The sequence below is a fragment of the Schistocerca serialis genome, chromosome 6 (assembly GCF_023864345.2).
Source record: "Schistocerca serialis cubense isolate TAMUIC-IGC-003099 chromosome 6, iqSchSeri2.2, whole genome shotgun sequence".
Lineage (NCBI taxonomy): Eukaryota > Metazoa > Arthropoda > Insecta > Orthoptera > Acrididae > Schistocerca > Schistocerca serialis.
In genome coordinates this window covers 208,982,457-209,004,082 of record NC_064643.1, presented here as the reverse complement: position 1 = coordinate 209,004,082, position 21,626 = coordinate 208,982,457, and the positions used below count along the sequence as shown (strand labels likewise).

Sequence of the window (21,626 nt, the reverse complement as noted above, 5' to 3'; positions counted from 1 at the left end):
CAGTGGCCGCGTGGTTTGAGGTGCCATGTCACGGATTGCGCGGCACCTCCCGCCGGAGGTTCGAGTCCTCCCTCGGGCAAGGGTGTGTGTGTTGTTCTTAGCATAAGTTAGTTTAAGTAGTGTGTGAGTCTAGGGACCGATGACATCAGCAGTTTAGTCCGTTAAGAATTCACACACATTTGAACATTTTTGAACAATTGAAAGATGAAGTATAAGTATTTAAAAATAATTTATTAAGATGTTTTAAATAAAAACAAACATTATGACAGAAATATGTGCAGTCTTAAGCTCTAAGATCAATGATATGTAGTATTTACAATGCAGATAATACTGCAGGTGTAGCAGGGTCAGGTCCGTAAGTAGTTACGTCCTTTTGGCTAGCCGTAACTGAATACCAGTGGTGGGCATCGGAATGAAGGAGACTGCATTAAACTCGATCGGCACCTTCGTCTGCTCACAGCGATGAACTGCGAACTTGGACATGAGGTACGCCAGCCCAATCTTGGTCTGCAGGAGGCCTAGCCGCATACCTGAAAAACAAATGTTTGTTCAGTTGCACCGGTGTCGTATCGTCGTCACTGCTTGGTGTGACTAGCTGCCAGCAGCATTGGTAATAATGTTGTTATCTAATTGCTAACACAGAGGTGAAAATGTGATAAGCTGATAACAGGCATGAGAATTCGAAGGAAAAAATACTTCTGTGTGATTGTGCGGTGTTGTGATATTACCGGTCACACTAGACACAATGAGCAATCAGACATCAGGTACTACAGACATTTCCATCTTCACTCGACGAACGACAAACTCCCATATTCGATAAGGATTTAGAAAATATTTTGATGTTCCGCATTCTGGTAAACTGCCTTCGTTCTATAACATGTAGAAGAGACCGAGAATCTTGAAATGAACATCACGGTCCTTGTTTACGACAACCTTGAAGGGTTGTTACAGCATGTGAAGTGACAGTTTTGTATGTGGCATTGGCCACAGAAAACAATTTTCCTGATTACATAAATAAAGGGTACCACCGTCTGGATGCCGAAGTTTATTTTGCTGTCAAGTAGTCAGTGCACGTAAGAGTGCATAGTCCCGCGGCATTTCGCCAATTTCCGTAATAGTTCGAGTGTGCTCTCCAAACACACTGAGGTTATCAATTCCTCACCGTAATTACGTAAGTGGAGTCTGTTCTTTCGGACATGTCCGAAAGAACAGACTCCACTTATACGATTTCCATAGTCCGAGCAGTTGCGATGACCACTGTGTCCGGATGGCGGCCGGCCGCTGTGACCGAGCGCTTCAGTCAGGAACCGCGCTGCTGCTACGGTCGCAGGTTCGAATCCTGCATCGGGTATAGATGTGTGTGCTGTCGTTAGTTAGATTTAAGTAGTTTCTAAGTCTAGGGGACTGATGGCCTCAGATGTTAAGTCCCATAGTGCTTAGAGCCATTTGAACCATCCGGATGGCGAAATGGTCAGCGCATCTACCTAGCACAATACAGAGACCACAAATATAACCTTTAAGTAGTCCTAGGTGTCTGGAGTCATACAACCCGTTGTAAGCAGGTTGTTTAAGTTTTTGTGTCGGTAATGCCACGTAGCGCTCTGTATGAAAATCACGGACTGTGCAGTCTGTGGCTGGTTTGCATTGTTGAAATATTTGCTATTGTAGAGTTGGGCACGCTTAGATGTGAACAGCGCGTAGCGTTGTGCAGTTGGAGGTGAGCCGCCATCAGTGGTGGATGTGGGGAGAGAGATGGCAGAATTTTGAGAGCGGACGATCTGGACGTGTGTCCATCAGAAAAAGGAAATTTGCCATACTGGATGTCACAAATTATATACACTCCTGGAAATTGAAATAAGAACACCGTGAATTCATTGTCCCAGGAAGGGGAAACTTTATTGACACATTCCTGGGGTCAGATACATCACATGATCACACTGACAGAACCACAGGCACATAGACACAGGCAACAGAGCATGCACAATGTCGGCACTAGTACAGTGTATATCCACCTTTCGCAGCAATGCAGGCTACTATTCTCCCATGGAGACGATCGTAGAGATGCTGGATGTAGTCCTGTGGAACGGCTTGCCATGCCATTTCCACCTGGCGCCTCAGTTGGACCAGCGTTCGTGCTGGACGTGCAGACCGCGTGAGACGACGCTTCATCCAGTCCCAAACATGCTCAATGGGGGACAGATCCGGAGATCTTGCTGGCCAGGGTAGTTGACTTACACCTTCTAGAGCACGTTGGGTGGCACGGGATACATGCGGACGTGCATTATCCTGTTGGAACAGCAAGTTCCCTTGCCGGTCTAGGAATGGTAGAACGATGGGTTCGATGACGGTTTGGATGTACCGTGCACTATTCAGCGTCCCCTCGACGATCACCAGTGGTGTACGGCCAGTGTAGGAGATCGCTCCCCACACCATGATGCCGGGTGTTGGCCCTGTGTGACTCGGTCGTATGCAGTCCTGATTGTGGCGCTCACCTGCACGGCGCTAAACACGCATACGACCATCATTGGCACCAAGGCAGAAGCGACTCTCATCGCTGAAGACGACACGTCTCCATTCGTCCCTCCATTCACGCCTGTCGCGACACCACTGGAGGCGGGCTGCACGATGTTGGGGCGTGAGCGGAAGACGGCCTAACGGTGTGCGGGACCGTAGCCCAGCTTCATGGAGACGGTTGCGAATGGTCCTCGCCGATACCCCAGGAGCAACAGTGTCCCTAATTTGCTGGGAAGTGGCGGTGCGGTCCCCTAAGGCACTGCGTAGGATCCTACGGTCTTGGCGTGCATCCGTGCGTCGCTGCGGTCCGGTCCCAGGTCGACGGGCACGTGCACCTTCCGCCGACCACTGGCGACAACATCGATGTACTGTGGAGACCTCATGCTCCACGTGTTGAGCAATTCGGCGGTACGTCCACCCGGCCTCCCGCATGCCCACTATACGCCCTCGCTCAAAGTCCGTCAACTGCACATACGGTTCACGTCCACGCTGTCGCGGCATGCTACCAGTGTTAAAGACTGCGATGGAGCTCCGTATGCCACGGCAAACTGGCTGACACTGACGGCGGCGGCGCACAAATGCTGCGCAGCTAGCGCCATTCGACGGCCAACACCCCGGTTCCTCGTGTGTCCGCTGTGCCGTGCGTGTGATCATTGCTTGTACAGCCCTCTCGCAGTGTCCGGAGCAAGTATGGTGGGTCTGACACACCGGTGTCAATTTGTTCTTTTTTCCATTTCCAGGAGTGTATATAGATATATATTATGACTTTTGAACACTGCTAAGGTAAATACATTGTTTGTTCTTTATCAAAATCTGTCATTTGCTAACTATATGCCTATCAGTAGTTAGTGCCTTCAGTAGTTAGAATCTTTTATTTAGCTGGTAGTATTGGCGCTCGCTGTATTGCAGTAGTTCGAGCAACGAAGATTTTTGTGAGGTAAGTGATTCACGAAAGGTATAGGTTATTGTTAGTCAGGGCCATTCTTTTGTAGGGATTATTGAAAGTCAGATTGCGTTGCGCTAAAAATATTGTGTGTCAGTTTAGTGTTGATCAGAATAAGCAAAGAGAGAGACATGTCTGAGTACGTTCAGTTCTGCTCAGCTGTTTGAAAATCAAATAACTTAAGAAGTTTAACAGCACAGCAATACATAATTTTTCTAAGGGGATGTTTCACCGTTTACACACCTCCGACTCCAGATGGCTGTCTGCAGACTTCCAGGACTATTTCGCACGTTGTCTCTGTAATCCATGTTTAATATTATCAATAAATATGGGCGGGTGCCGCCGAGGGTCTTGCCGAACTGGTGGGCCTTACAGGGACCTTTTGGCGTTTTATTCACGCATGTGTCAACGTTGCAATCCCCTATTATCACGCCATAGGAGGGGGCGAAAGGGGTGGGATGAAAATGCCTAAGCCTGCTTTGCTGGTTCGGATAGCGTTCAGATACCGTCTAATGGCTTTCAAAGCTACCTAGTGGTTACAATCCGTACACGAAAGCATTTATTGCGGTCGCGCTGCTCTCCAAAGGGATGCGATCACGTTCACAGTGGATGCAGCGCCACACTGTCCTTAGACAAGCACAGAAACATCTGGTGGTGTCATACTGTTGCTCACCGCACTCGAAACTGTCGCTTTCAGCCGAGAAATGTGTGGGAATCAACGCCCCAAGGAAAGGGATGGTAAGGATGATTGATCATGTTATATCACATAATTTCCTATCAAATGTACAGTTCTGCTTCAGAAGTCGTTTCACGACTGAAAATGCTGTAACCTCTTTATTCTGTGAGGTACTGGATGGGTTAGAGTAAAGGTTTCGAACGCTAGGCATATTTTATGATTTAACTAAGGCATTTGATTGTGTTGATCACAAAATATTGCTCCTGCAGTTGGACCATTACGGAATACGGGGAGTAGCTCACAATTGGTTCACCTCTTACTTTAGTAACAGACAGCAAAAGGTTACTATTCACAGTGTTGAGAATGGCTGTGATGTGGGGTCTGAGTGGGGTACGGTCAAGTCTGAGGTGACCCAGGGATGAGTGTTGGGGCCATTCCTGTTCCTTATTTATATAAATGATATGCCCTCTAGTATTATTGGTAACTCTAAAATATTTCTGTTTGCTGATGACGCTAGCTTGGTAGTAAACGATGTTGTGTGCAGCATTGGCTCGGTTTCAAACAGTGCAGTTCATGACATAAGTTCATGGCTTATAGAAAATAAAGTAACGCTAAATCACAGTAAGACTCAGTTTTTACAGTTTCTAACATACAATTCAACAAAACCTGACGTTTTAATTTCACAGAATGGGCACATGATAAGTGAAGCTGAACAGTTCAAATTCCTAGGTGTTCTGATAGACAGTAAACTGTCGTGGAAAGCCCACGTTTAGAATCTTGTTCAAAGACTTAATGTTCCCATTTTTACTATTCGAACGCTATGTGAAATAAGCGATCGTTTGACACGAAAATTAGCCTACTTTGCTTATTTTAATTCGCTTGCGTCGTATCATATTATATTTTGAGGTAACTCCTCCCATTCTAAAAGGATATTTTCGGCTCAGAAACGGGCGTTTCGGGCAATAAGTGGTGTCAGCTTATTCTCAAGAATAAGCTTCTTTGCTGAAGCTTCTACACGTGATGGCAGGTAAGGTTCTCCAGGCATTCGTCAAACTCAAAGCCCGTCCATCGCATTACTGCAGTATATAGCGTCATTCATCACATCAAAGCACCCGTTTCCAGTCATCCACTATCCAGTGGATGTCGCCCTTTACAGAACTCCTAGCGTCGCTTACCGTGGCTTATGAAGAATGCTGGACAATTGCATACCATTCTTTCTAACTCCCAGTGTACAGTAATTGTGTTACCTGGACTGCTGATAGCACTTTGGATGTCAGGGCTGTTTTCTTCCATTGATTTCGTGCGATTTTATACAACCACCCTCTCTAAGCTCGGCGATTCCTGTCCGTCAGTAGAAGTGGTCTCCGCGGTTTAGCTTTCGCTGTGATTGTTTCTTCGCGTTTCCTTTCACAAACACATCTCTAACAGGCGACTAGGGAAGCTTTAGAAGGCTTCAAATGTCCCTGTTTAATTTTTTACTCGGGTAATACCCAAAGTATTCTACGTTCCGAGTCAATTATCTCTCCTAACTGATCCACTCTGCTGTTACAGTTTCTCTACTGACACCACAATACTCCCCCCCCCCCTCCCTCATTTACAGTGGCGATTTTCAACCTCTCGTGACAGGTAGTGGTCAATTTCGCATTACATAGGCTTTATTCGCAAAAATCCACAATTATTGCAGACTCAATTAGGTAATTATTTCCTTTACTTATAAACAGAGGAGCCGATATGCAGGCCGCAAAATGGATGCAAGGGAAATACTAGCATAAGTGTTTCTAATTAATGTGAATGATTCTATAAAGAACATTGACCTGCAGTAACCAAAATTTAATTTCTTAAAAAGCTAAAAATCGCATCCAGCTAGGACAACTGAACGGCTAGAAAAAGAATCGACAGGGAAGTGACTTACCTATGCAGTTGCGCGGTCCTTCACCGAATGGCAGATACACATATGGGTTTCTCCCTGCTTTGTTTTGGTCCGAGAACCTTTCGGGGTCGAAACGTTCAGGCTGTGGGAAGTGCTCCGCGTCGTGATGCAGGGCATAGACTGGAACGAAGATTGGCGTCCCTTCTTCCACGGTGACTCCATTGTTAGGGAACTGGTAGCGGCTTGTGCACTTGCGACCAAGTAGTGCGCCTGGTGGATACATCCTTAGCGTTTCTGCAAAGAAAAAACATGTTTCCCAGATGCTTACTCTAGACGGGCTGTAGTATAGAAACAGTGGTCATACTTTCTTGCATCAGATGTTCTTCACATTTTTCATCCTATTATACGTATCTAGTGACTCGTCTATGGCTGATATCGTGAGCAGTGGGTTGTTTAAAACTCAGTTATGGTCTCAATACTGATATCCATTACAACTTACTGATATAAAGGTTCCATGTTCTATAATAATATTGGAGTTGCAGTTTTACACCAGTGTATTATGTTAGATCTAGATACTACCTAGATGAGATGAGAGATGTGACACTGAGGAGAATCTGACAGAGCACTGAAAGACGTACATTTAAACAAAGCACCTGGAGTAGACGAAATTCCCTCAGCATTATTTTGCTCCTTGGGAAAGCCAGCGACAGCGAAACTATTCCACATGGTATGCTGTATATACCGGGCATATATCCTAAGATTCGCCAGGCGCAGTCTCTGGTGTTTCGGCAGATATTCGGAGTTTCGTTTTTGCTGTACGCAGCTGCGGTCAGCCAAAGAAATACTGCTCATCACGTTTTTGATGCAACGACCCAATGTCGACGGAAAGTGTAGTTTCCTTCCCGTTACGAACCAAATTATATTTAAACAGAAATTTTACGTGTCTTTCGATAGAACAGTCCCATATTAGTCTAGTGTGATATTTCTGTCATTGATATTTATTAACAAGGACAGTAAAACAAGAAGAGTAATCAGTACTCCAGCCACTGCCCTTGTCAGTAGATATCGATAAACATATCGATAAAACAAGTATTGCACTACACGAATCTGGGACCGCTCAATCGAATGAACACGTAAAATTCCGTTTCAAAATCGCTTTGTTTGTAACGGAAAACAAATCGACGCTTTCCGCCGAAACTGGGCGTCGATGAAAGGCGTGATGAGTAGTATTTGTTTGGACTGACTCCAGCTACTCACAGAAAAAAACAAATTGCAAATAACTGCCGAAACACCAGAGAAAATGCGCCTAATGGTCCTTAAGATTCCGCGAGGGGTAGCCGAGCGGTCTTGGGCGTCTTGCCACGATTCGCGCGGCTCTCCCCGTCGGAGGTTCGAGTCCTCCCTCGGGCATGGTTGTGTGTGTTGTCCTTAGCGTAAGTTAGTTTAAGTTAGATTACGTAGTGTGTAAGCCTAGGGACCGATGACCTCAGCAGTTTGGTCCTGTAGGAACTTACCACAAATTTCCAATATACCCTTAGGAGGGACCCCCTGTACATACAGGGTGTAATGGATATAAATGCAGATATTTTTGTGTGTGTTAACTACCCTCTACCATTTTGCGTCCATACGTCCACACTTGACCCTCCGCCCAGGGGAAAATAATCATCTTGTCACACGTGTTTGGAGATATTACACAACTTAAAACTATAAGACTCGTAACAGCTATAATTACTAGCCTGGAAATGACGTAAATACTGATGTAAGGCCGTTCAATAGACCGTTCTTAATCACCAATAGAAATATCTGCACTTATACCGTTTCATCGCATATATGAGACAGGCAAAATACGCTCGGACTTCAAGAAGAGCTTAATAATGCCAGTTCCAAAAAAAAGGCTGGTGCTCACACGTGTGAATGCTAGCGAACTATCAGTTTACTAAGTCATTGTTGCAAAATACTAACAAGAAATACAGAAAAATGGAAAGAATGTTAAAGCCAATCTCAGATAATATCAGTCTGGGTTCTGGAGAAATCTAGGAACGCAAGGGGCAATACTGACCCAATGGTTTATCGTAGAAGATAGACTGAAGAAAAATAAACTTACTTTTATATCGCTGGCACAATCAGAGAAAGCTTTTTCACAATTTTGACCAGAATACAATATTTGAAATTCTCATGATAGCAGGGGTACAGAGAGCGAGGGACTATCTTCAACTTGTACAGAAACCAGATTGCAGTTACAATAACGAAGAACATAAAAGCCAGCAGTAATTGAGAAGGGCGTGAGGTAGGGCTGTATACTATCCTTCATGTTATTCAATATGTAAAATGATCAAGCAATAAATGGAACTTTTCGCTGGCTCTACTATTTTCTTTGTTTTATTATTACTCGCGTACAACTAACATATGAGATAAAATATGTTGCTAGGGAAAGACCACAAAGATAGGATAAGAGAGATTAGGGCTCGTACAGAGGCATATAGGCAGTCATTTTTCCATCTTCTGTTTAGGAGTGGAACAGGAAGAGAAGATGCTAGTTGTGGTACGAGGCACCCTCCGCCACGCACCGTATGGTGGATTGCGGAGTATGTATGTAGATGTAGATGTAGCAAGAGCACCGAAATACCTTTTAGTGATGCTGTGCTGTGACTTTCTTTGGATCATTAATTTTCAACAAAACAAAATATATTATGTTCTTATTCTTCTGGATCTGGATTTCTATTAAAGGAACATTTTTTCGTTACTGTAACTCGCCATAAAGTTCAACATATCTTCCTTACTTTACAGTTATTGAAAAGGTTAATGAAAATTATTTCGTTATCAACACTGATGTCACAGTACGCAATGATTGTTTAACATCAAAATTTTGCAGTGGATTTTTGTTGACAGTAAGACACCAATAAGTACCACGACTAACACGAGAACATGAGACTATTGTCATAGAAAAATATGTTCTTACTATAAGGTTTGCCAGACCAAAACTACGCACAGCAAGATTTCTTTTATGTTATGACGGTAAATTATCTTTTTGCACTGTTAATAATATATTATCAGCAGCCCGCGTCAACCTGTAAAACATCATAAAATCTGCTGCTCTGCTCTGCAGTTCCGAAAGCTGAAAGAAATAATTTTAGTTCACTATTACCTGCCCGCTTCTTTGCGGTATGATTGATTTCATTTAATGCAGTTTGAATGCGCCACGTCAGCGGCTCGTTCGTTCGTAGCGCAGCTCTGCACCACGAATAATATTTAAATAACTGAAAATGTCTTAAAGGGATGGGATAAAATACCAGGCAAGCTTATTACAAATCATAATGCAAGTTTTCACTAAGTAACTCTATTCAAAACATTTAAACAGATTAAGTTATTACACACCTTTACAAATCAATGTCTAATGGCGTCCCTCTCTCAATCTTGACAGAAGAATGCTACGCAAGCGTACAATATAACGTCACAGGCTCTTCCTACTCACGTAACTCCAAGAAGACGACAGAGAAATTAATGTTCGGTTTTTACTATTTATACTAGTCACATATTCTCATCTTTGTTTGATATCGTCTGTGGCGGTTTCAGTACTCGACGACACAGATATTATCTTTAAAAAAAATCAGTACATAATTCTATACAAGAACAAAACATGACACATAATGCTTTCACTTTATTACATAAAATTCACACAATCGTTGTCCACGCAATTACAATCATCCAGTTCAATTATTCTTTTCTCCTTTTCTTTTTTAACACATATGTCTTTTGCTAAGAGAAGTTACAAACTAAAGATAAATTTGGAAATAGTAGTAAAATTAATGGCGAAAAATGAAAACTACAAGGTTAATTGTAAGTCTGACAGAGACGACAACGACTTTAAGATCAGTTTAACGGAATGGGTAGTGTCGTGAAATGAGGTTACAAGATGAACATTAACAAAAGAAAAAAAAGGGTAATTGAGTGTGGTAAAATTATGGGAGATAATGTTGAGGGAACTGGGAAATCAGACATTAAAAGTAGTACACTAGTTTTGCTATTTAGGTGGCAAGATAAGTGATGACTGTCGAAGTAAAGAACAAAAGAAAACGTAGACTGGCAATAGCTAGAAAAGCGATTCTGAGAAAGAGAAATATTTTAATAGAGAGTATAAATTTAAGTGTTAATCTCTAATGAAAGTATTTGTTTGGATTGTGCCCTTGAATGGAAATGAAACGCAGACAGCATATATATGAAGAGAATAGAAGCTTTAGTAACGTGATGCTACGGATGAAGACAGAAGATTATGGGTAAATCTAATAATTAATCAAGAGGAAACCAGGGAGAAAAGATCATTATGGTACAACTTGAGTAAAAGAAGGAATCGTTCGATGAGACACATCCCGAGACATCAAGCGATTGTTATTTGCGCTATTGTGGTAACAACTGTACGGGACCAGGACTTGACTATAGAAACGAACCTTCTAGTGGATTTGAGTTGCAGGTGTTGTGCAGAGGTGAAGAGATTTCTACAGGACAGACTAGCGCGGAGAGCAAATTCAAACGAGTCTTCGTACTGAAGATAAGAACAACTATTATTCTATACTGCACTTTATTACATCAAAGGTAGGTTAAGTCTGTATTAAGTAACTGTTATCTTACTCTTTCATCCTGCAAGGGGTTACTGAATTCTATAATCAGGGTGTATATGACCCGGGACAACCGGGAGATCCGGGAAAAAACCGGGATTTTTTTCATCCAGGAGAAAACCGGGAAAAACCCGGGATATTTTCAGAATCCTGGGAATTTTTCATTGTTTGAGTTTTCTGTAAATTTTTGTAATTTTGACTGGTAAGAACCGATACTCTAACAAAGGATGTTATTGTATCCCGCTACTGCAGAATAATACCTAACAACAAAACATAAACGAGAGAAAAAGACGAAAATAACTTAAATTGCAAAGGAAATGCGCCATATACAACAACGACACAGTGCTCATGCAAGCATCTGCCAATTTAAAATGTGTCAAAGGCTTTAGGAAGACTATGCAGTGCTTTATAACAACAAATTGCCTCCAATGAGCGTGAAGTCGCAATTGTTTACATTCGATTTGTTTTAGCAGGTACGCACGGGCTCATGCGCATGCGCAGTTGAGTCACGTTTGAGTAGAAGATTCTCCCGCTTCCGGCTACAGGAATGTGGCTGTTGGCTGTGCAAGCAGTCGCAGCAAGCAGCTAGATGCTACCGGGAAAAGGGGGCGCCAAATTCATATTCTTGAGGAAAAAAAACTTGTTTCGCAAAGCGCCTAGCATCCATCGCACGTTTATCTATCGATTATTCATGTGATTTTGAAACACTTCCCAGTTGGTTTTTGAACATTTTTGAACACATTTTAAGTTGTTTTCTGAATGAATCGTAAGGTGACTTTTGAATGCATGCGTAGTGCACGTGATGTCTCTGTCAGGAGAGTCCTCGTCGCATCTAGAAATAAACTTTCCGCAGACAAAAGGAGACGGGGCTATAGGAGCTGAGGGAGTAAAGCCGAACGGATGAATGCCAATCGCTGTCTGATTATGTGATTGACTGGGTATGCGAATGATCAGCATTGTTTTAATTACTAGCGAAATCCATAGATTCAGACTACCAGAATGGAAATAAGCGACTAACAGGAATAACAGGTGAGAAAGATTAAGTATTATCTTCTCAGTGTATCCAAGAAAATGAAATTTTGACAGAAAATTTTTGACCAGATCGCTACACTAGTAAGGACCAGTTGTACAGTCCTTGGCTAGCAGACGCGTAAGTTCTATTCTGGAAGTTAACTCGGAAAACGTGTTGTTCGAACACGTAATAACGCCTAACCGGAAAATAATCGCGTGATAACTAAACCTGTGATTCTTACAGGGTTAGTGAAGTTAATCGGCGAACAAATTTTGACAATGGCAGTAATAGCTACAAAATTGGTGATGACAAGATTGTTTGTTAGAACGAGGAAGGAGAAGAAACGGGGACATCACACAAATTATGGAAGAATAAGACGATTCCAAATTTATATAAAAATTTCGTAATACTACTTTTTGATCTCATGCTTGGGAAGCTGGTGCGTGTGAATGAAATGTGAAACTAAATCTTTTTGCTCGTAGTATGCCTAATAGGCATTTGATATTGGTAATTCGTAGATTATATTCTGTCGTGTTGTAAAAATGGCCATTTGTGCCAAAACTGTCTCGTTTATTTGGTGTGTTACAAAATTGCTGCCATATTAGAAAGGCCTATTTTGTTTTATCTAGCAGACAGTGACAAAATAGAAGAAATCCGATCGAGAAACCACACCAGTGTTAGGTATTATTTGTATTAACAGATTTTCAGTATTAGATAACGACATTCCGGATTTCATGTAGCAAAACGTTTGACGAACTTTGATGAGGTAATAGATTCTTTCACAGAAAGGAAAGCACGCCATGTAAATCTGTAGCAAGATTAGAGAAAAAAAATGCTAGGAGCTAAGGCTTGAAGAAATGTGTAATTTCTTGCTTATCTCTTGTCAGTATTGGTTTTATATATCCTATATTTAACTTTATGTCACACAAAACAGCAAGTTAATAGCTATTAGGCAATAAAGAGTTCAGATTTTCTGAAGAGTTCTTGTTCTCTCGATTACAAATAATCCCATCCTCTATTAACTGCGAGATTTTTTTAAAGAGGGCAGGCTGTCAAACCGGCCGGCTGGGAGCAGGAGAGGCACCACAGGACATTTCAACTTCCACTCGCCTGAATATAGTTTGGATGTGCGGTAGAAAAATGCTTTATGAAGAGGCGTGGCACTGCACTTTGGCATACTTAAGACCAAATAATATGTCTAACATTTCCTTGAATACATATGTTTTGTGTCAGACTTTTCAGAAAGATGTGCGCTACTAGATGAACATATTTTGAAAATTCGATATTTTTGGTATTGACTCGGTTCGCAAATATCGTAGATACGGGGCTGACGCGCAGAGCATTCTGAGTTATAGTGGGTAGTTCCACATGACCCGTGTTTACATTTAGTGATTTTGCTGTTTTCCCTTCGTTTACTCTCACGTCAAATGAAAACAAAACGGATATCTGTGGCCGGGAGCTATCAAGTGAATTAGAACACATTCACATAATTACGAAAGGCTAAAATATGTCATTAGTTTCAGATTTTATTTTATTTCCACCTTTCTGACAGTCAAGCATTAATCGCCTTGCTCAGCAGTGAAGTTATTTTTGTCTGTTTGCTAAAGAAATTTGACTTTTGTTAACCTTTTCCGCAGAGGCAGTCAATGTATTTGAAACGAAATGTTTAATTCCACAGTACCGGCTAGTTCCAACTGTTCGCTACATTTGAGGTGCACGTTTTCATTTTCTAGCACCTATGGCATTATGTCATAATAAAGAACCAAACATGATATAATACAGTACTGGTGCTTCCAGAAAATTTACATCCCGAAAACCATACTGAAAAGCTTAATATCAGGTCGAGGTCTACTTCATTGGGAATCCGGACGTACGAATGAGCACTTTAAGTATGGACTTTAAATGTGCACATTTTAATATTGTTTACAAAATTCCGATACTCTTGCAGTATCCTCTGATGTCTTGTTTCTTTTATGACATAATGTATGATCTTTCAATGTTTTACACGTACGTACATACGGGCTTCCTACGTCATGATAGCTACCTAGTCGTGGTGTCGCCTGTTATCTGCGCTTTCTGGCACTGCTGAAACGAACCTATTTCTAATAGGTCGCGGGAAAATATTGCGAATAGTGGTTTGAAAAGCGTTACTTTAAAAGTAAATATCCTTTTACATATGTTGAACTATGCGCAAGAATGTACCATGAATTTATTAAATCACAGAGCGTTTGACTCACATTTAAAAATCAACTCTTTGATGACGCGCCATTTAGAAGAATTTCGAACCCTGAAGATCAGACATTTATGTCATTATCACAAATTTTACTGGCACATTTGTGTGATATATCTTAAAGTGTAACACGCGCAAAAAATATCAACAGTATATGCGAAAGCATTGCTTCTCTTGCAGCTTGAGAGCAATATTATAAGTGAAAACTTTGCTTTTCTTGCAGCAACACTATGTATATTAATTTAAACTATTAACTTTCCTTGTTTGTATGTTCGTGCTACTTAACAGTGATGTTGCTGTTGGCTGACTACATCACGTGTCCTATGCTCTGAATATCCGCTGTCACCGGCTGGCGAGATCACGTGACATGAGCTACGACGGCCTACAAAAGCGCATCGAAATCTCGATTTGAATGATTCTGAAAGTAACATGCGGTGTTTGGTGGAATTCCAGTGTCTACTTTCGTAATACGAAATTACGCCGTACATGTTGCTGTACATCAAAGATGTTTCCAAAACGTGTCTTTTTCTCCGAGTTTCGTTTTCTAAAGTGCCGGGAAATTGTACGCCCGTGTATAAAACCATAACCATTGAAAAGATTGATAAGGGAAAATATACTGTCACCCGGGAGAAAGTGTATTTTTAACCGGGAAATCCGGGAAACATCCGGGAATTTTTTTCCTTGTCCACGTATACACCCTGATAATGCACTTTGCGGATTTGTAGTGACAACTGCGTATTACTTTCAACAGGACCTCAAGTCCGAAAACAATGTTTCATGCCAATAGAACAGATAAGTAACGCATTGCTTGAAAACTGCGACGGGCCGGCCGCGGTGGTCTCGCGGTTCTAGGCGCGCAGTCAGGAACCGTGGGACTGCTACGGTCGCAGGTTCGAATCCTGCCTCGGGCATGGATGTGTGTGATGTCCTTAGGTTCGTTAGGTTTAAGTAGTTCTAAGTTCTAGGGGACTGATGACCACAGCAGTTGAGTCCCATAGTGCTCAGAGCCATTTGAACCATTTTGAACCAAAACTGCGACGGAACAGAGACATTGTTGGACAGAAATAATCACAGCTAATGACGAACGACATTGAAAACAGAAAATACGTAATAGAGGAGGAGTGGTATGTTTATAACTAAAAGTGGTAGAGATTTGACCACATGGGAAAGCAGCATAACAGGCATATAAATAACGTTCATGTCTGATACAGACCAGGTTCTGAAGATAAAGGTCGACATTGGATTCCGAATAAGGAATAATCACCCCTCTTGCACTAATTCACATTTTGCACCTGTTATTCAAGCTGGCTAGCAAACTGTTGAGAGCTGTTAGGGGATATTATCCCATTCCTGTATCAAGGTGGTTTTCAATTCTTGCATGGTTCGGGGAGGGGGTGTTCGTTGAGAAATATCTCTGCCAAAAGCATCCCAGGAGTGCTCTATATGTCCGGTGAATACACAGGCCATTCCAAACGTTCAGTATCTTCGCTTTCCAGTGAGTCCAACACCTTACCTGTCTTGTGTGGCCGGGCAGTGTCGTGCATGAACACGAATCCAGGACCTTCCGCACTCCTAAACTGACGGACGTGAACCAGAATAGTCTCCATGTAATACCGCTGTGCTGAAACGGTACCTCGCAAAAAGATATGCAGTGGATTTCGGCCACTGTGCATAATGCCTGTCCACACAACAACGCCTAGGCCATACCGATAACGTTCATGAACATTCTGTGGTGTGTAACGTGTTCCCCTCTCTCTCCACACTAACTGGTGGCTATAATCATTTGCTACAGTGAAGCGAAGTAGCAAACAACTTTAAAAAAGCGCAGTTGACTCCCATATAAAAGAAGGATACAAGAACGGAGAGGCAAAAACACAGACCAATATCCGTAAAATAAGTTTGCTGCAGAATTCTTGAGCATATCCTAAATTCCGCTGCAGTCCGGAACCGCGGGACTGTTACGCTCGCAGGTTCGAATCCTGCCTTGGGCATGGATGTGTGTGATGTCCTTAGGTTAGTTAGGTATAAGTAGTTCTAAGTTCTAGGGGACTGATGACCTAAGATGTTAAGTCCCATAGTGCTCAGAGCCAGCCATATCCTAAATTCGGATATAATAAATTTCCTTGAGAAAGAAAGACTTCTGTCCGCAAATCAGTACGAATTTAGAAAGTATAGCTTGTGCGAAATTCAGCTTGCCCTTTTCTCTCACTATTTCATGCGAACCATGGATGGACGACAACACGCAGCTTTCATATCCCTAGATTTCCGGAAGGCGTTTGACACGATGTCCCACTTCAGACTGTTCAGAAATGTACGAGTATACATGAATGGTTAGAAGACTTTTTAAGAAACAGAACACAGGAAGTTGTCCCTCACGACGGGTGTTCATCAGACATAATGGCATCTTCAGGAGTGCCCCATGGAAGTGTCATAGGACAGCTGTTCCCTTATATATGTGTAAAACGATCTGACGGATGGGGTAAGCAACAATATGTGACCATCTGCCGATAACGCTGTATTGTAAGGAAAAGTTGCAAACCTGAAAGAAATTTAACGAGCACGTAACATCGGCAGCAGGGAAACGAATTATCGACCTCGGTTTGTTGCGTGAATTTTAAGAAATGGTGGCTCATTTAAAAAGGAGAACACGTACAGAACACTAGTATGACTCGTTCTTCAGTACTGCTAGAGTGTTTGGGATCCCACCTGGTCGGAATGAAGGAAGACATCGAAGGAATTCAAAGGCTTGCTGCTAGGTTTGTTACTGGTAGGTTCGAACAACACGCAAGTGTTACGAAGATGTTTCGTGAACTCAAATGGGAATCTCTGGAGGGAAGGCAACATTTTTTCCGCGAACCACTAATTAGAAAATTTAGGTGATCGGAATTTGTGGCCAAGTGCAGAATGATTCTGCTGCATTCAGTGTACATTTCGTGTAAGGGCCGCGAAGACGAGATAAAACTTGGACACTTACGGAGGAATTTAGACAGTCGTTTTGCTATCACTGCATCTGCGATTGGAACAGCACGGGGAATCATTAGTAGTGGTACAGGCACCCTCCGCCAGGCACCATATAGTGGCTTGCGGAGTATATATGCAGATGTACATTTATTGCAAATGATGGAGTGTGAAACAGTAGCTCGTGGCTTATAGAGAAAAGATTGTTGCTCAGCTGCTACGAATCAGTGCACGCACTGCTGACGCGGAACTAGGACGTAAAATGGTTCAAATGGCTCTGAACACTATGGGACCTAACATCTATGGTCATCAGTCCCCTAGAACTTAGAACTACTTAAACGTAACTAACCTAAGGACATCACACAACACCCAGTCATCACGAGGCAGAGAAAATCCCTGACCCCGCCGGGAATCGAACCCGGGAACTAGGACGTAACATCCACTTTGTTTTGTGAATGGTTCCAGAAGATCAGACGAGGTTTTCCGCAATTGATAATACGCTAAGGCACGCGTAATTTTTTGTACCCGTAATGCTCGCTAACTCTGGTATGTTGAAACAGGTGTTTCTTTTCATGGAACCGTATACTTTCATTACTACATTGGAAGAACAATTGCAGTTGTACAGTGCTTGTTAATATTAGCGTTGAAATCTTTCTCAAAAATATCCAAGAAATGTACCAAACTTGGAAAGCAATGCGGCCAGAGTAGGTTGTTGCGGTGTGCACATCGCCAAGCAGAGCTCCTATGCCAGACTCCGTCGTTATATACATCAAGACAGACCTACGCTACTAATTGTATCGTATTAAATCGGGGACCTAGAAACGACGGAGAGGCTTCGTCCCGCCGTAGCCCTCAGTGGTTCACAACCCCACAATAGGGCACAGCAGTCCACCCACCCCATACATAAAAGCATATGTAAAAAATATAACAAAGGTATGGGAAGAAGTTTTATATACTACCCTTGAAGAAATGACACATCGTTCTAATATATGACAGGAATCGACTAATTTTCACAGAAGTCATACAATCGAAATAGTGTGTTTTTTAAGGCAAGTTGATCATTCAACAAATCTTTTGAATTTAGGTGAGAATGTTTATGTATTTCAAATAGTTCTAAAAGGTTCATTTTGTAGTCCTTTTCAACTATATAATTTCCGTTCTAAACAAGGATGCAGGAGGATGAGTGATTTTCTGTGTTTTGAGGTGTTTTGCAAAAACTGACTTATATGAATTCTCGCCATCTTTCTTGAGCAAGTGTTCACGTGAGCGAGTCTTAAATGCCCTCGCTGTCTGTCCAATATAAAAACTCGGACATATACTACACTGTATTTTATGTACTCCAAATTTGAGCAGTTTCTCAGTTGGAGGTTCCTCATTATGTGTGAAGAGCAACTTGGGGGGGCATTATTGGTGGCAGAGCGCACAGTGATCTCATATTTTTTAAATAACTTGGCTATACGACGCGAAATGTTCTTAGAAATGGGATTGTTGTGTATTTCTTACCCTGTTGTTGTTGCTGTTGTGGTCTTCAGTCCTGAGACTGGTTTGATGCAGCTCGCTCCATGCTACCCTATCCTGTGCGAGATGCTTCATCTCCCAGTACCTACTGCAACCTACATCCTTCTGAATCTGCTTAGTGTATTCATCTCTTGGTCTCCCTCTACGATTTTTACCCTCCACGCTGCCCTCCAATGCTAAATTTGTGATCCCTTGATGCCTCAAAACATGTCCTACCAACCGATCCCTTCTTCTAGTCAAGTTGTGCCACAAACTTCTCTTCTCCCCAATCCTGTTCAACACCTCCTCATTAATTACGTGATCTACCTACCTTATCTTCAGCATTCTTCTGTAGCACCACATTTCGAAAGCTTCTATTCTCTTCTTGTCCAAACTGGTTATCGTCCATGTTTCACTTCCATACATGGCTACACTCCATAAAAATACTTTCAGAAACGACTTCCTGACACTTAAATCTATACTCGATGTTAATAAATTTCTCTTCTTCAGAAACGATTTCCTTGCCATTGCCAGTCTACATTTTATATCCTCTCTACTTCGACCATCATCAGTTATTTTGCTCCCTAAATAGCAAAACTCCTTTACTACTTTAAGTGTCTCATTTCCTAATCTAATCCCCTCAGCATCAACCGATTTAATTTGACTACATTCCATTATCCTCGTTTTGCTTTTGTTGATGTTCATCTTATATCCTCCTTTCAAGACACTATCCATTCAGTTCAACTGCTCTTCCAAGTCCTTTGCTGTCTCTGACAGAATTACAATGTCATCGGCGAACCCCAAAGTTTTTACTTCTTCTCCATGAATTTTAATACCTACTCCGAATTTTTCTTTTGTTTGCTTTACTGCTTGCTCAATATACAGATTGAATTACATCGCGGAGAGACTACAACCCTGTCTCATTCCTTTCCCAACCACTGCTTCCCTTTCATGCCCCTCGACTCTTATGACTGCCATCTCGTTTATGTACAAATTGTAAATAGCCTTTCGCGCCCTGTATTTTACCCCTGCCACCTTCAGAATTTGAAAGAGAGTATTCCAGTTAACGTTGTCAAAAGCTTTCTCTAAGTCTACAAATGCTAGAAACGTAGGTTTGCCTTTTCTTAATCTTTCTTCTAAGATAAGTCGTAAGGTTAGTATTGCCTCACGTGTTCCAACATTTCTCGGAATCCAAACTGATCTTCCCCGAGGTCCGCTTCTACCAGTTTTTCCATTCGTCTAAAGAATTCGCGTTAGTATTTTGCAGCTGTGACTTATTAAACTGATAGTTCGGTAATTTTCACATCTGTCAACACCTGCTTTCTTTGGGATTGGAATTATTACATTCTTCTTGAAGTCTGTGGGTATTTCGCATGTCTCATACATCTTGCTCACCAGATGGTAGAGTTTTGTCATGACTGGCTCTCCCAAGGCCATCAGTAGTTCTAATGGAATGTTGTCTACTCCCGGGGCCTTGTTTCGACTCAGGTCTTTCAGTGCTCTGTCAAACTCTTCACGCAGTATCTTATCTCTCATTTCATCTTCATCTACATCCTCTTCCATTTCCATAATATTGTCCTCAAGTACATCGCCCTTGTATAAACCCTCTATATACTCCTTCCACCTTTCTGCCTTCCCTTCTTTGCTTAGAACTGGGTTGCCATCTGAGCTCTTGATATTCATACAAGTGGTTCTCTTATCTCCAAACGTCTCTTTAATTTTCCTGTAGGCAGTATCTATCTTACCCCTAGTGAGACAAGCCTCTACATCCTTACATTTGTCCTCTAGCCATTCCTGTTTAGCCATTTTGCACTTCCTGTCGATCTCATTTTTGAGACGATTGTATTCCTTTTTGCCTGCTTCATTTACTGCATTTTTATATTTTCTCCTTTCATCAATTAAATTCAATATTTCTTCTGTTACCCAAGGATTTCTATTAGCCCTCGTCTTTTTACCGACTTGATCCTCTGCTGCCTTCACTACTTCATCCCTCAGAGCTACCCATTCTTCTTCTACTGTATTTCTTTCCCCCATTCCTGTCAATTGTTCCCTTATGCTATCCCTGAAACTCTCTACAACCTCTGGTTCTTTCAGTTTATCCAGGTCCCATCTCCTTAAATTCCCACCTTTTTGCAGTTTCTTCAGTTTCAATCTGCAGTTCATAACCAATAGATTGTGGTCAGAATCCACATCTGCCCCTGGAAATGTCTTACAATTTAAAACCTGGTTCCTAAATCTCTGTCTTACCATTATATAATCTATCTGATACCTTTTAGTATCTCCAGGATTCTTCCAGGTATACAACCTTCTTTTATGATTCTTGAACCAAGTGTTAGCTATGATTAAGTTATGCTCTGTGCAAAATTCTGCAAGGCGGCTTCCTCTTTCATTTCTTCCCCCCAATCCATATTCACCTACTACGTTTCCTTCTCTCCCTTTTCCTACTGACGAATTCCAGTCACCCATGACTATTAAATTTTCGTCTCCCTTCACTACCTGAATAATTTCTTTTGTCTCGTCATACATTTCATCAATTTCTTCATCATCTGCAGAGCTAGTTGGCATATAAACTTGTACTACTGTAGTAGGCATGGGCTTTGTGTCTATCTTGGCCACAATAATGCGTTCACTATGCTGTTTGTAGTAGCTAACCCACACTCCTATTTTTTTATTCATTATTAAACCTACTCCTGCATTACCCCCTATTTGATTTTGTATTTATAACCCTGTAATCACCTGACCAAAAGTCTTGTTCCTCCTGCCACCGAACTTCACTAATTCCCACTATATCTAACTTAAACCTATCCATTTCCCTTTTTAAATTTTATAACCTACCTGCCCGATTAAGGGATCTGACATTCCACGCTCCGATCCGTAGAATGCCAGTTTTCTTTCTCCTGATAACGACGTCCTCTTGAGTAGTCCCCGCCCGGAGATCCGAATGGGGGACTATTTTACCTCCGGAATATTTTACCCAAGAGGACGCCATCATCATTTAATCATACAGTAAAGCTGCATGTCCTCGGGAAAAATTACGGTTGTAGTTTCCCCTTGCTTTCAGCCGTTCGCAGTACCAGCACAGCAAGGCAGTTTTGGTTAATGTTACAAGGCCAGATCAGTCAATCATCCAGACTGTTGCCCCTGCAACTACTGAAAAGGCTGCGGCCCCTCTTCAGGAACCACATGTTTGTCTGGCCTCTCAACAGATACCCCTCCGTTGTGGTTGCACCTACGGTACGGCCATCTGTATCGCTGAGGCACGCAAGCCTCCCCACCAACGGCAAGGTCCATGGTTCATGGGGGGGATACCTTT

At 42.1% G+C, this 21,626-nt stretch overlaps 1 protein-coding gene across 1 annotated transcript in view; it reads right to left on the bottom strand.

Annotated features, from left to right (window-relative positions):
* Positions 1–268: 268 nt before the first annotated feature.
* The window catches only part of LOC126484241 (probable cytochrome P450 6a13), a 97,847-nt gene continuing 76,489 nt past the window's right edge, over positions 269–21,626 (bottom strand). The window contains exons 7-8 of the mRNA XM_050107655.1: positions 6,046–6,297; positions 269–530 (exon numbers count right to left, since the gene is read on the bottom strand). Coding sequence (XP_049963612.1) covers positions 364–530; positions 6,046–6,297 — 419 coding nt within the window. The 3' untranslated portion in view covers positions 269–363. The remainder of the gene's footprint in view (positions 531–6,045; positions 6,298–21,626) is intronic.